General features: G+C 58.4%; 3 protein-coding genes across 7 annotated transcripts in view; 2 read left to right on the top strand and 1 right to left on the bottom strand.

Moving 5' to 3' along the window:
- Positions 1 to 1487: 1487 nt before the first annotated feature.
- Positions 1488 to 10055, top strand: DEDD (death effector domain containing). Of its 2 annotated transcripts, XM_042811133.1 has the most exons (5): positions 1488 to 2190; positions 5569 to 5913; positions 7723 to 7830; positions 8481 to 8627; positions 8720 to 10055. In XM_042811133.1, the coding sequence occupies exons 2-5, from the start codon at positions 5589 to 5591 to the stop codon at positions 9094 to 9096; spliced, it is 957 nt and encodes a 318-aa protein (XP_042667067.1). In that variant the 5' UTR covers positions 1488 to 2190; positions 5569 to 5588; the 3' UTR covers positions 9097 to 10055. The 2 variants fall into 2 exon arrangements, with proteins under 2 accessions (XP_042667067.1, XP_042667068.1); XM_042811134.1 differs by lacking the exon at positions 1488 to 2190 and having other exon boundaries at positions 5567 to 5913.
- On the bottom strand, positions 9954 to 12673 carry NIT1 (nitrilase 1). 4 transcript variants are annotated; one of them, XM_042811129.1, is made up of 7 exons: positions 12519 to 12608; positions 11692 to 11757; positions 11361 to 11609; positions 10971 to 11074; positions 10759 to 10892; positions 10557 to 10682; positions 9954 to 10455 (listed from the first exon to the last, which is right to left on the bottom strand). In XM_042811129.1, coding segments are annotated over exons 1-7 (960 nt in total). In that variant the 5' UTR covers positions 12521 to 12608; the 3' UTR covers positions 9954 to 10176. The 4 variants fall into 4 exon arrangements, with proteins under 4 accessions (XP_042667063.1, XP_042667066.1, XP_042667064.1 ...); XM_042811132.1 differs by lacking the exons at positions 11692 to 11757; positions 12519 to 12608 and adding an exon at positions 12622 to 12673; XM_042811130.1 differs by lacking the exons at positions 11692 to 11757; positions 12519 to 12608 and adding an exon at positions 12617 to 12639.
- Positions 12674 to 12741: 68 nt separating this feature from the next.
- The window catches only part of PFDN2 (prefoldin subunit 2), a 1625-nt gene continuing 397 nt past the window's right edge, over positions 12742 to 13969 (top strand). Inside the window, exons 1-3 of the mRNA XM_042811128.1 lie at positions 12742 to 12849; positions 12927 to 13015; positions 13800 to 13923. Coding sequence (XP_042667062.1) covers positions 12781 to 12849; positions 12927 to 13015; positions 13800 to 13923 — 282 coding nt within the window. The 5' untranslated portion in view covers positions 12742 to 12780. The remainder of the gene's footprint in view (positions 12850 to 12926; positions 13016 to 13799; positions 13924 to 13969) is intronic.

Raw genomic sequence — 13969 nt, 5'->3', positions numbered from 1 at the left:
CCCCCCCCCATGTGTCACCTGAACGCCATTCCTCCTCGTGACACTCCTGGGATGGGGACAGCTCTGGACAGAACTGACCTTGGGGACAAGGCCACCTTCGGGTACGAGGCCATCCCCAGGGTGAGGGCCACATCCCTGAGCCAGGTCCCTAAATGTGGCCCTAACCCTAGGGACAGGGCCATGCTTGGGAACAGGACCACCTCAGGGGCCATGGCCACTCCTGGGGACAGAGCCATCCTTAGGGTCAAAGACACCTTTGGGGACAGGAACGTGCTTAGGGACATGGCTTTCTTTGGGGACATGGCCACCCTTTTTGGGGACAAGGCTATATTTGGAGACCTGACTGTCTTTGGGGATGCGGCCACACTTGTGGGCAGATCCATCTCTGAGGACAGGACCACAGCTGGTGTCAGGGTCACCTGTAGGACAGTGCCACCACAGGGACATGGCCGCACATGGGGACAGTGACGGCTCCAATCCCTTTGAGGACAGCTTCCTCCCCCATTGAGGTTGCACATGCCCTTTGTTACTACTGATTGCAGCTGGTGCCTGGCAGTGCCCAGCAGGCACTCTGCCATCGCTGCCCACGCAGCGCGTGTGACAATTAGTGTAGCTAATTACCGGGGGGTTGCCCTAATCCCTTTCCCCCCCCCCCCCTAAAAAAAAAAAGCCCTGGAGTGAAACGGGGCCTTCTTGGGGCCCTCCCAGTTCTCAGCCCCCGCCCTGCCCCCAGGGCCAGCCCTTCCTTACCCCAAATGGTCCCCATTCTCCACATCTCACCCCCACTCCCCAAAGGCCTCCCCAAAAACTGAGACTCTCCCCCCCCCCCGTTACCCCCGTGATCCCCTCCAATCTCTTCACTGTCCCCTCACTGTTCCTGTGTCCCCACTCAAGATGGCGGCGCCTCCTCACACCCCTCCCGCCCTCACCCAACATGGCGGCAGTCCCATATGTTCCGAAATAGCGATGAAGCCGACGCCCCGTACTCCGGAAGTGCTCATCCTCTCGCCCATATCCAATATGGCTCCGCGCCGCCCGTCTGTCTCTACAGGCGTGAAGGCGGCGAGGTGAGCGTGGCCCGGATGTGGGCGGTGCTTGAGGAGGGAGGGGAGCCCGGAATGTGACGTCGCGCCGGAAGTGACGTCGCTCCGTCAGCCGCCTGCAAGCGGGGAGAGGAGCGGACGGAGCCAACATGGCGGCGCCGAGCGAGGCCCGGCCGTGAGGGGAGGGAGCGCGGGGCCGGGCATGGCGGGGGCGGCCTAGGGGGAGCCTCGGCGTTACCTGGGCCGCCTCTCCGCTCAGCACAGCCCTGTAGCGGTGGGAGGCAGCGCTCGAGAGGCTTCGGCCGGGTGCCCGGGGGATGGGGGCCTAACGGGGCCCGGCCCTCGTAGCTGCGTCGTGAGGCGGCCGCGGGGCCTGGGGGCGGGGCTGAGGTCTCAGGGGGAAACTGAGGCACGGGGTGGGACGAGGTTGGACGTAGTGGGTCTGCGGACGCCACTCAGCCCCGTGGGGGTGCCGGGGGGCTGCTGTAAGGGGGGCACAGAGCTCCCTTTGGGGCTGAGTTCTCGAGGGGGCCCCTCTCCAAGTAAAAGGGCGCCGGGGAAGTGTTAGGGGCTGTGGGGACAGCGTGAGCCTGGCTCCGGGTCTGTAGTCCCATCCAGAATCCATTTTGTTGGCTTTTTTTTTTTTTTTTTTTTTTTTTTTTTTCTTTTGCAAATTTTGTGAGCAAAGCCAGTTTTCTGAAGGAGCTCTTGGGGAACAAAAAGGTTTGAAGCAGCCTGCCCCTCACTTGGTTGTGCTACTGAGGGAGGAACGGGGATTTGGCGTTGAGAATATGTCTGAAGGAGCAGCGTAGGGAGCACAGGGTTGATTCAAGACACCAATAAATTATTACAGAGTGAAGTAGGGATTAAAAAAAAAAAGTTTAGGCATCGGAGTTGCTTAAAAAAAAAAGAGAAAAAGACTGTTTGGTGGCTTCTGGAAAGTCCACTGTGGCAAGAGGGCCATCAAAGCTGGAAGTGTGGCTTCCTGTAACAAGAGCCAAACGAGGGCCACACTGTAGGGAAATACGTGGCCCTGCTGGGGTACTGTGCTGAAGAAATCTGAGAGAAAAGGGGATAGAGGACTTCGGAGCAATCCGTGCTCGGGTTCGGAGTGGATACACGCAGAGCAGAGGAGCTCCTCATTAAGGTTGGTTTTTCGTGCACGGGTTTAATTTCTTAATGATCCTATGAGTCACCTATCCCTCAGCTGCACGGAACGATGGTGTTGGGTGTCACGTCCTGTCCAGAAGATTCTTTTGTTGGTCCTTGACATTGGGATCCTGTGGCTGTCGGTCTGGGCATGAAGTCTGGGGAGAGGTGGGAGAAGCCTGGAAGAGGCTCCTTCAAACCCAGTGTGTTTTTTGCTGATAGAATTGCCAAAATTGGCCAAGTTGGGGTGCCTGGATGTGAGCCAGGCCCTGGCTCCAGCTCAGGTTTGCATGGCTGAAGCTGTTGCACACCACTGTGTGCTTGTGGGGCTTCCTTCTCCCAAAAAAAAGAGGGTAAAAAAAAAAAAAAAAAAAAAAAAGGTGAATGTTCTGGTTCTTTCGATTCTGGTTTCAGTTCTGCCTAAGATGACTGCGTGTGCAGAGGCTGTGCCTTCCAGATGTTAGCTGTCACAGACTTTGCCCATGTTGGTTCCAAGTGGTTCCACCCCTTCTGCTCTGTGCTGTGGTCATGCATGCCATGCTGAGCCTTTAGTGCCTCTCCATTGGGGTCCTTCCCTCCCTCAGGGCTGGCCTCATCTTAAGCTTCAGTCCCTCCCTCAGGGTCTGCCTTGCTGCTGGGGTCAGTTCCCATCCTGGGGACACACGGAGCGCTGTGATGCTGCACAGCCCCAGCGGCCCCGTGCTGCAGCAGTGCGTGAAATCCTGCGGCTGTCCCTTCTCCAGCATTCCTTGCATCACTGCCTATGCTTAGGGGGATTTAATTACAGTCAAACGACCTGAAATCAGTTCTTCTCCAAGCAGTGATGCTGACAGCAAGCCCTGTGACCTGGCATGGGCCAGTGGTTTTGTGGCCCTCCGGTGACACTTGCAGGGATGGCAGTGTGACTGCGGTTCTTCACGGGGCTGGGATCCGTTCTGCTTGCTGTAGTTTTGGAACTGCGGTTTTGAGATCATTTCAAGACCTGCAGACAGGCTTAGGCTCGCTCTCCTGTCAACCTATGCACATGGGTGTAGAATGTTGTGGGGTAGAGGTGAGGAAACCCACAGAGAGTGGCCGTAGCTCAGTCTCCTCTCTCCGCTTGGTTTATCAGGAGCTGATAAACCATGTCTGTGTTTTCCTAATTCCATTTGGAGTTGAACCTTAATCCCTGTGAGTCCTGTCCAATCTGGGGTTCTCACTGACAAGCGCTGCCCTCGAGCTGCTTTGCTGCTCAGTGCTTGCCCTCCTGCTGCTGTCTGGGGCAGTGCAGTGTTGGACATGTGAGGAGTGGGCTGCTGGGTTGCTTTGGGGTGGGTGTATTTGGGAGCCTGGCAGCCTGCTTTGCTTCCAGCCCCAAATCTTCCAAAGGTGTCTGCGCCTCGAAGGAAGGAGCAGCTCCGACCCCCCCATGTGCTCTGCCAGGTGTCCCCATTTGCTTCCACTCGAGTGCCACCATGATGGGACATGGGAGGCTGTGATGCTGTGATATTACCTCCAGCAAAACTCCTCTGGGGAGCTGATTTCTATCGCTTTTCCCTGCATGACTTCTGCAAGGCTGCGATGCTGAGAGGTGGTTTTTGTGGCACGGCAGTAACTTCCCTGAAATCAGCAGGGTGAACAGGAGGATGGATGAGCCAGGCTTGGGGTGAGCAACTGCGGAGTGCGCTGTAGGCACCGGGAGCTCGTTTTTCCTGTTCACCACAAATTATTTTAATGATCTTCTGTGCTCGACAGCCTCCTTCTGCCTGCACAGTGTGTGGGCCGGGTCCTGGGGGTGACGCTGGCGTGCAATGCACACATCTCTTTGCTCCCCAGGTGGCTCTGTGGGGTGAACCGCCCCCAAAGCAGCAGAGAACTGAGACCCCCACGCCTCTCTGCTGGGAGGTGACCTGAAGTTGCGGCCCCCCGGAAGCTGTCTCAGTCCTGGTCCTGGCACTGGGCACTCTTCCTGGGAGGGTTTGAGGTTTCTTGCAGCCCCAGATGCCCGTCCTGTGGGTGTGAGGTGGGAGGGGAGGCAGGGAGGGATCTCTTCCAAGTCATGGCTCCTGGAACCCCTGGTTTGAAAACAAATGTGACAGCACACTGCGGTTTTGGGTGGTGCAGCTGTGAGGAGCTGCCCCTCGGGACTCCCCGCTCAGAATGAGGCTTTTTCTGCTGAATTTCTCCTCCTTCAGTCTAAGCACCGTGACGTAGAACTGCTTTTTTTTTTCTTTGCATTTCCCGGGTGACCAGTGCTAAATAACCCAAAGACAGCATCTGCTTAATTTCTGCTTTGGCTTTGAAACAATTCGGCAGCAGGAAAACGAGCGATTCCTGGGGAAAGGTTTGAAGTTTGCTCTAAAAACAAAGACCCAGAAACAAATTAGAGAATGGGATTGCTGCTGGAACTGCTTGGGACTTGAGCACTTCCCCCCCTCCCCAGTTTTGTGTGGACTGAGGTTTGTGGGTTCCCTGCCAGGAGGGAGGACGTGGGGTGAAGCAAACTTGGCGTTTCCAGGCAGGATTTCATAGAGAGCTGCAGCTCGCCCTGTGCCAAAGTATTTATAGGTCAGGTTGCAAAACCCAGCAGCAGCAGTGAAATGGCAACAAAACAATTAGAGTTTGTGATGGCTTCATGACCTCTGCACTTAAAGGTTTTGCAAAGCTTGGAGGAATCTCTTCTCTCTCCAGGTGCCACCACTCCAAGTTCTCCTTTCCTCAGTTCCTGCTGGGATGTGGCATTTGGGTTCCCAATTGCTTGTGGGAACGGTTTGGGACAGCTGAGCTCTCAGAGTGTGCTTTGAGGCACAGCAGTGCTGCTGCAGCATTGCCTTTGGAAGCACAGAGTTGTTGAGCTGCTGGCTGGTCTTGCTGTAAAACTCAGCCTTGTCCCCAGTGTGATTTCATACTTAGTTGAATCTTGGGGGTGACCATGCTGACAAATGGCAAAGAACAAAGTCTAGAGGTGGAGTGGCCTCGGATGAAGTAAAATCACCCATCCTGGGGCTTCCCTAGCCACAAACCTGCCAGCACGGGGAGGGAGAGCCTGGAGCCGGTCTGACGGGGCCTGGAGCTGAGCAGCTCAGGGCGTGCCAGCTGTGACAGGAGGGACACCGTCCTGCCTGTCCCACTGGTGGTGGCACCTCGAGGATTTGGAGCCCGCTGTAATGGGACAGCACGGTTTGAGGCTGTTGCCCCAGCTCTGGTTTGGGATCCTGGCAGAGAAGGGGCACGTGGCTGAGATTTGGGGGTCGCGCCGCACCAGAGGGGAGTGGCACAGCGGTGGGAACAACCCTGGATGGCGAAGCTCAGCTTGGAGGATCCGAGAGTGGGATTTTCACAGAGAGAGAGCGACAGGACCCATGTTCAAACCCAATGGCCTCTTTTTGCCTTGCAGGAACAGCGTGCCAGGCGGAGATGGCAGCCCTGAAACGCAGCCGCACGCAGGCCTGGCCCGAGGAGCAGGGCGACCGCGAGCACGGGCTGTACAGCCTGCACCGCATGTTCGACATCGTGGGCACTCACCTGACGCACCGCGACGTGCGCGTCCTCTCCTTCCTCTTCGTGGACGTCATCGATGACTACGAGCGGGGCATGATCCGCAGCGGCAGGGACTTCTTGCTGGCGCTGGAGCGGCAGGGCCGCTGCGATGAGACCAACTTCAGGCAGGTGCTGCAGCTGCTGCGGATCATCACGCGCCACGACCTGCTGCCCTACGTCACCCTCAAGAGGCGGCGGGCTGGTGAGTGCCCGGCGCTCCGACTGTGGCCCAAGGGGGGTGGTGGTAGAGCAGGGCGACAGCGAACTGTGATTCTGTGGTCTTTGAGTGCCTTTCGACGCCAGAGAACCGAGTGATCCCACGGTTCTGTTATCTATAGGATCCCCCCCCACTCGGCTGTGCTGTGATCCCATGGTTCTAAGATTCTCCTCTTTCTTTTCCACTGAGACTCTCTGGGGCTTTAGGGAGAGTTTATTCTGGCCCAAAGGCCCTGTTTTTGGGGAGATTCCTTCAAGTGGCCTTTGGGTAGGGCAAGGAGGAGCTCCAGGGACAGCGTGCTCGCCTTTTCAGAAGGGACACAAGGCTCCGGAGGTGACTGATGTCCTCCCTGAGCATACTGCTGTGCAGCACACTGTGGCACATTCCAGGAGACCGTGCTGTTTGAGCAGAGTGCCCCAACCTCTCCTGTTTCAGCAGCCTGCTTTTGCTCTGGGTGCAGACCTGAGCATTGTTACCAGGACATTCAGACTGGGGTAAATCAGTTGGGTTTTTGTCACTGTAGGCCCAGCTCTGTGCCAGTTCGCCATTCGGGGAACCTCACCCAGGGCTGAGGAGCTCACTTGTTGCAGGAGCGGGGAGGTGGCCGCTTTGGCAGGCTCCAGCCTCAGAAATTTGCATTTTTCTCATGAAATGAGGTTAATTGTGCTTTCATGGCCATTCTGGGCTGCTCTCTCAGCTTTCTGCTCACAACTGTTATGCCAGCGCTTGGGAAAGTGGTGAAAACAAGTATGGGCAGGCACGAAACCTTCCCCTTTTTTGGGGTGAGATGTGGGGGGGCTGACAGAGGAGCACAGAGACCACAAGAAATCCTTTAACCTGGGGTTGTCACCCCCCTGTCCTGGCGATGGCATCTGTCCTGTGCTGGAGAGCTGCATCAGGAGGCAGAAATCATGGAGGTGTGAGATCCTGACCAGCCACATTCTAATGGCAGCAGCTTAAGAAATACCCCAAAACAGTTCAGAAAAGTGCCGAGAGCTGCAGCTGAACGAGGTTTACAGTGTGCTTTGCATTGAGGGGGAGCGGGTTGATGGGCTAGAGGAAGTGCTGCTCGGGTCCCTGCCTCCTTCCAGAGCTGCGCCGCACTGCAACCTCATCTCTTTGTTCCTCTTTCGTAGCTGTTTCTCTGCAGAGGAGCAAAGCCTCAGCCCTGAGTTAGCTCAGAGCTGGGGGAAGGATGGGAGCTGTGATCTCGCTTTCCCCATCATTTTTGCTCTCTGCAGCTGCTCCTCCTTATCAGTGTGACTTCGGAGCCCCGGCAGGGCGCATCACACTGCTTCAGAGCTCTGTTCTGAAGCCATGCAGATAACGCTGCCTGCTATTGCAGCTTGGAGATGTAGGCAGGGGCATCGGCATGGGGCTGTCCTGGGGACTGACGGTGTCGGAATGATACGGGCAGTGCCTGTAGCTGTGGAGTGGGCCTTTCCCACACAGCAGTGTTATTTCTGAGCTCTGAAATGAGTTTATTTCCCAATATCTGAGGAACAGCTCTTTGCAGTGGGGTACCGGAGAGACCTCGAGTGCCACTGCTGGGGCTGGGAACTACATGGCTGTGACTTTGGGGGTGCTTTTTTGTTTGTTTGTTTTGCTTTGTTTTGGAAAGGAAGCGGTTGTGAGGTTCTTGGGCTTAAAAAGATGCTGTGGGGAAATCACCTGTGGGAAGTCACCAGTGGAAGTCATCGGGGATGTGTGTGCAGTGGGGATCTGCGCCTGCGGCGCTTTGTGCTGCTGCTCTCTGGGTCTGTCCTAACGAGACCCTCGCTCCCTCTGCGGCAGTGTGCCCGGACCTGGTGGACAAGTACTTGGAGGAGACCTCCATCCGCTACGTGACGCCGCGGGCTCACAGCGCTGCGGAACACGGCCTCGGCCACCCCCACAAATCAGGTGAGGACCTGGGGCTTGGGAACGCACCAGGATCTCTGTGTCTGAATTCCCGTTTCCCTGATAATGGAGCAGAAGCTGGCACGAGAGTTGTGGCACCGATTACAAAAGGGCTGTGCCCGCCCGAGAAGTGCCCCCACCCCAACCCATAGCTCGCACACGGGCTCTCTGCAGTGCTGTCCCAGCAGAATCTGGCCCTGGTGTGATTGTGTCCCTTCACATTAGTGGTGCCTTTCCCCACCTGTCACTGTCACCTCATCCCAGTGATGTAGGCTGGGGACAGCCTGGTGCTGACTGCAAGTTTTAGCAGTGCTCAAGTGACACATTGAGCGACCGGGGTTCGACCAAACGAGGATTTTGGTGTCCCTTTCCATTTTGGAGAGCAGCTCCAGTCAGGCCATCCTCCAGGTTCACCCTAGGATGAAATCAAAGCTTTAGAATGCACCAAAAGATTTCCACAGAGCTGGGTGGCTCTTCTGCTCCCTATGGGAGAGGTGCTTTTGGGGCTGCCCCTGGTCTGCAACTCTGTGGGCTGCGGAGGGAGCGAAGCCCCCAGCCCCAGGCTTGGGCACCGTGGGGCAGCACACGACTCCGGGTCCCTGCTTTGAGGCGCCCCCCCGTCCCGGCTCCTCACCTGTTCGTCCTCTGGCCAGTGCCTCCCCAGCACCCCATGGTCTGCTGCTCCTCGGCGGGGCCGCAGATCTGCACCAAGAGGCCCGGCCGTGGCAGGGCCCTCCTCAGCAGCCAGCGCAAGCGCAGGAAGTCGGTGACTCCAGACCCCAAGGAGAAGCAGACATGCGGTAAGATGTGTGGGGGGGCCGGGGGGGACAGAGGGGGTCCTGACACCCCCAAGAGAATGGGGACAGCACGCTGAGTGCCCTGCTCCCTGCAGACATCCGCTTGCGAGTCCGAGCCGAGTACTGCCAGCACGAGACGGCGCTCCAGGGCAACGTCTTCTCCAACAAGCAGGACCCGCTGGAGCGCCAGTTTGAGCGCTTCAACCAAGCCAACACCATCCTGAAGTCCCGGGACCTGGGCTCCATCATCTGTGACATAAAATTCTCAGAGCTCACCTACCTCGACGCGTTCTGGCGTGATTACATCAACGGCTCTTTGCTGGAGGCCCTCAAGGGCGTCTTCATCACGGACTCGCTCAAGCAAGCCGTGGGCCACGAAGCCATCAAACTGCTGGTCAATGTGGATGAGGAGGATTACGAGGTTGGGCGCCAGAAACTCCTGAGGAACTTGATGCTGCAGACGGCCCCCTGACGGGATTCAAGCTCTTTTTTTTTTTTTCTGTCTTTTTTTTTTTTTAATTTTTCTAAAAGAAAAGATCTAAAGCCCTGCTGGACTCCCATGGGGTGCTGAGCTGTGGGACCCGGTTTGCTGCAGGGAGCGCCGGAGGCTTACGTGTTCTCTCACCCTTCTGTCCTGTCACCTTCTTTCTTGCTTTGTTTTCTTTTTCTCTTTTGTTTTGTATCCATTAAAAAAAGAAAAATCAACCCAAAAAAGTAAAAAGCTGCGCCCGGGGTGGGTCAGCAATGGGCAGAGATGGGACAGGGTGGGAGTTGTACTGGGAGCTGTGAGGTGGCTGTGCTCCTCTCCTGCCCTTTTGTCAGCATCCCTACGGGCCTGGCACTGGAGTGGCCCTGTTGTCCCTGATACCAGAGCCCCGACCCCCCACTCCACTGCCTCCTCTCTGGGGTCCTCAGGAGCAGCTCTGGAGGTGTCCGAGGTGTCCCCATGCTGTCCCCAGGACCATGTGCCTTTGTGTCCCCCTCCCTTATGGGGCCTGGGGGGGGGGAACAGTGCTGAGGGACACAGCGAGATCTCTGCCTGTCCCGTCCTCTTATTGCAGTTGGGATGAGCTGGGACAAACTGGGATAGGGGGAGTTGGCCCCATGGCTGTGTTCTAGCGGGCCTGTCACCTCTGCTGTCCCCCTTCTGAAGGTCCTGGGGGGAACGGGGGGAACGTTCCCCTCTCCACCCCCAACTTTGTGGTTTTTCCCCATCCCCCAAGCTGTCCCCCCACCGTGGGGCGGGCATTGACTCCACAGCTGGAGAGGGGGATGTGTAGCACTTCCCCCCCCCCCCCCCAGGTGACAGCCAACTTTGGCACAACGTGGTGTAATTTCTGTGACTTCTGTATTTTTTAAAAACTTCAATATAACGGTCATATTCCCTGTGTAGCTTTCGGTTTTCTTGAAATAAACATCTACAGCAGTGCACGGCTCTTTCCTTTGTCTCTCCAGTGACACCCCCAGCACCGGGAACACCACAGAGCCCCAGGTGCGTGTCCCCACCCGTATTTTGTGAGATAAACATAGGATCCAGCCCGGCTGTGGGTTGCTATGGGGCTGAGAGTGCTGCCTGCAGCCCCACAGTCCCATAGAGATCAGCACGGCGGTGACTCTGCACCGGGATCTCGCGGCGCACGCGGCGCAGGTACTCGAGGTCAATCTCGGCATAACAGAGCCCCGGTCCCTCGCTGCACTGTGCCACCACCGTCCCCCAGGGGTCTGCCACCAGCGTGTGGCCGTAGGACACGCGGCCCTCGTGGTTCCGACCTGTCTGCGCTGCTGCCACCACATAGCACTGGGTCTCGATGGCACGTGCTCGCAGCAGCACCTGTGGGGCCGCAGTGAGGATGAGGGTCACCCCAGAAATAGAGAGAAAAAGAGGTGGGGGTTTTTTGGGTGGGAGGGGTTGGAGGAGTGGTTAATGCTCACCTCCCAGTGTGCGGAACCTGTGGGGAAGGTGAAGGCAGAGGGGTAGGTGAGAATCTCAGCACCGGCGTGCCGCAGTGCCAGTGAGATTTCAGGGAAACGCAGGTCATAGCAGATGGAGAGTCCGAGCTGGTAGGGGACAAGGGGACATCAGAACAGGCACGGGACGTGGCATGGGATGAAGATGGGAATGGCCACCCCGTACCATTCCCGCTGGAGTGCTGATGGGAGGCACGATTTCGGTGCCGGGGTTGGTGAAGCTGCTCTCTTTCATGGTGACCCGGCCCTCCAGCTCCACGTCACACAGGTGGGTCTTTCTGTAGGCTGCTGCCAAACGGCCTGCGAGCGACAAGGGAGCACCGGGAGCAGGCCGATGTGTGACAGGGCCCTCAATAATGCAGGGCCGGGGGGGCTCACCTGTTTGGTCCAGCAGCACATGGCAGTTGTAGATGCGCTGCGTGCTTGGCCAGTCTGCACTGCGCTCGTGGAAACCACCCAGGGACAGCCACACACCACAGTCCCTGTGGGGAGCAATGTGGTGTCACTGCAAAACAAGTGATGTCACTAGGACAAGAATTGTCGCGGGGACAACAGGCACCACCAGGGTGAGTGATGTCACTGGGATGAGCAGTGCCACCAGGACAAGCGATGACACCAGGATGAGTGGTGCTACTGAGAAGTGTTGTCACCAGGACAAACAGTGCGCTGTTGGGATGAGCGCTGTCACTGGGATGAGCAGTGTCATCAAAACAAGCAGTGTCACCAGGATGAGCAGAGCCACCCTGGGCGTTCCCATGGCACCATTACCTGGCCAGCGTGGAGTAGCGTGCCATCAGCTCACCGTCCAGGCTCTCAGCCAGGCTGAGCGTTTGCGCAGAGTCGCGGCCAATGTAGTCGAAGCCTTCGGGGAGGAAGACAAGGCACGCACCCCGCCGTGCTGCCGCCCGCACCAGCGCTGCACAGCTAGAGAAGTTCTGCTCCTTGTCAGGAGTGGAGGTCACCTGGCCCACGGCCACCAGCGGCTTCGGTCCCAGGGACGCCGCCATGGCTTGGTGGCTGTGACACAGCGTGGGTCAGCACCAGGGATGCGGTCACCATGGTTGTGTGTCCCCACCCACTGCCACCCACATGTGAGTACCTGCCCAGGTGGCTCCAGGGGCCTGGGCATAAGCGGTGCAGTGGGAACCGGAGCACCGCACTCAGCCTGGGTGGGGGGGGGCACAGAGTGAGCCCCTCCTCAAAGCTGAAACTGCCCTAGGACACCCCCAGTTTGTCCCCAGGACTCTCAGGCTGCTCCTAAACCCTCAATCCACCCCCAAGCTGCCCCATAATGCTCCTAGCACCCCACTCAAGTTGCCACCAAGATCTCCAGACTGCCTCCAAGCCACAAACTGCACCAGAAAGCCCCCCAGTTTGTCCCCAGGACCCTCAGGCTGCTCCCAAGCAGCCCCATATTGCCTCTTAGAGCCCCTAGCGGCACCCAAACTGTCCCAGGACCACCACGATTTGCCTCTAGAGTCCCTCAGCCTGTCCCCAACCCTAACCCTAACCCAAACTGCCGCACATTGCCCCAAGGACCCTTCCATCCTGCCCCCAACCCCCCACCCCCCAAAAAAGACCCTGCCCCCGGAATACCCCAAAGTGCCCCAGACCCCTCCTCACATTCTGACCTTTTCCACAGTTGTCCCCAGCACACCCAGTTGGCCCTAGGACCCTCCAAGCTGCCCCCAACACGTCTCAGAATTGCTCCCAGCGCCACCAAACTGCTCCAGCACACTTCAAACGGCCCTTAGAATCCCAAACTGCCTCAAGGGCCCCACATATTTCTCCAAACTGCTCCCAGGACCCCAAACTGGCTCAGGACCCCCCCGAACTGCCCCCGGCACTCTCAGACTGCCCCTGGTACCCCACCAACACTTTCAAACTGCCCACAGAACCCCCCCCCAGACTGCCCCCGGCCCGTACATGTCGCGCCGACAGCACCGAAGCGGGAGGCGGTGATCGGGGCAACGGGCAAAGTCCCCGACACCACTGCCCACAACCAAGATGGCGCCCAGCACTACCTCACCATACAGCACCGCTGCCAGGCTTGACCTTTACCAAGATGGCGCCCAGGTTGTCTCCGGTATACACCGGAAGAGCGCAATCATGGCGTAGGTCTGCGCCGGAAGAGAGCCTGCCCAATTTCCGGTGTGCGCCGGAAGAGGCGCAAAGTGGAGGGGGAAAGATGGCGGACAGCGTGAAGGGGCGGCCCGCGGCGACAGGGCCGGCCGGGAAGGTGCTGACGGCGGAGCAGGTGCAGGGCGGGGCTTGGGGATGGATGAGGGAGGGTCCCGGGATCCCTTGATGACACCTCCGCGGTTGTCCACGCAGGTGGTGGCTCGGTTCAATCGGTTACGGCAGGAGCAGCGCGGCCTGGCTTCCAAGGCGGCGGAGCTGGAGTTGGATCTCAACGAACACCGGTGGGGGGGAGGACAGAGGGACAGGAAAGCGTAACGGGACAAGGGGGGGGGGGGCATGGGGACATGGGTAGCAGTGTGTTGGGGGCGCACTGGGGAATGGGGCGAGGGAGGACGGAAAAAAAGGGGAACACAAGGATGGGGGGCGGTGGGGAATGGTGGGGAGCATGGGGACGTCGGGGGGTACCAGAGAGTGAGGGTGTACCGAGGGATGGGTTGGGGAGCATACTGAGGAATGGGGGGGCACGGGGACATGGGGGCAGACGGACCAAGGTATTGGGAGAGTAACAGCGAATGGGGAGGCACTGGGATAGAGGGAACCCCGGGGGTGTGGATGTCTCTGGGGGTCGGCACGTGGACTCTGGGAGTGCTGCTTAGAGACATGTGGAGAACACCGTGAGGAAGTGGGGACGTGGAAGGGACACAAATGGTGTGTGGTGGGGGTGGGGAGGACGCTGGGGGTGGCACTGGGGGTATAGAGGTGTCACTGGGGATGTGGGAAGCACTTGGGGATATGAGAGGGACCGTGAGGGGGGCCATCGGGTGTGGAGGTGCCGCTGGAGGGTTGTGGAAGGATATTGTTGGATATAGGAATGACAGCGGGGATGTGGAGGGCACAGGGGGCAGTGAAGGTGATTGGGAGGGGACTCCTGGGACGAGGAGGAACACTGAAGAATGGTGGGCGTTGACACCGAGAGTGCCACAGCAACAAAACGAGGAATGCTGGGTTGTCACCGGGAGCAATGCAGGGTGATGTGGGGGTGACAGGGCCTCCCCTGCCCGACAGCCTGGTGATTGAGACGCTGCGCGAGGTGGACCCCACACGGAAGTGTTACCGCATGGTGGGGGGCATCCTGGTAGAGCGCACTGTCAAGGAAGTGCTGCCCGCGCTGGAGGGCAACCGCGAGCAGGTGACTCCTGGTCAGACCCCCCTTCACCTACAGGCCCTCCCCCCCC

The sequence above is a fragment of the Centrocercus urophasianus genome, unplaced genomic scaffold, assembly GCF_019232065.1.
Source record: "Centrocercus urophasianus isolate 14NV4802_14NV808 unplaced genomic scaffold, USGS_Curo_1.0 seq_1204, whole genome shotgun sequence".
Classification (NCBI taxonomy): domain Eukaryota; kingdom Metazoa; phylum Chordata; class Aves; order Galliformes; family Phasianidae; genus Centrocercus; species Centrocercus urophasianus.
The sequence above is the reverse complement of the archived record's forward strand: the minus strand, read 5'-3'. Positions and strand labels throughout refer to the sequence as shown.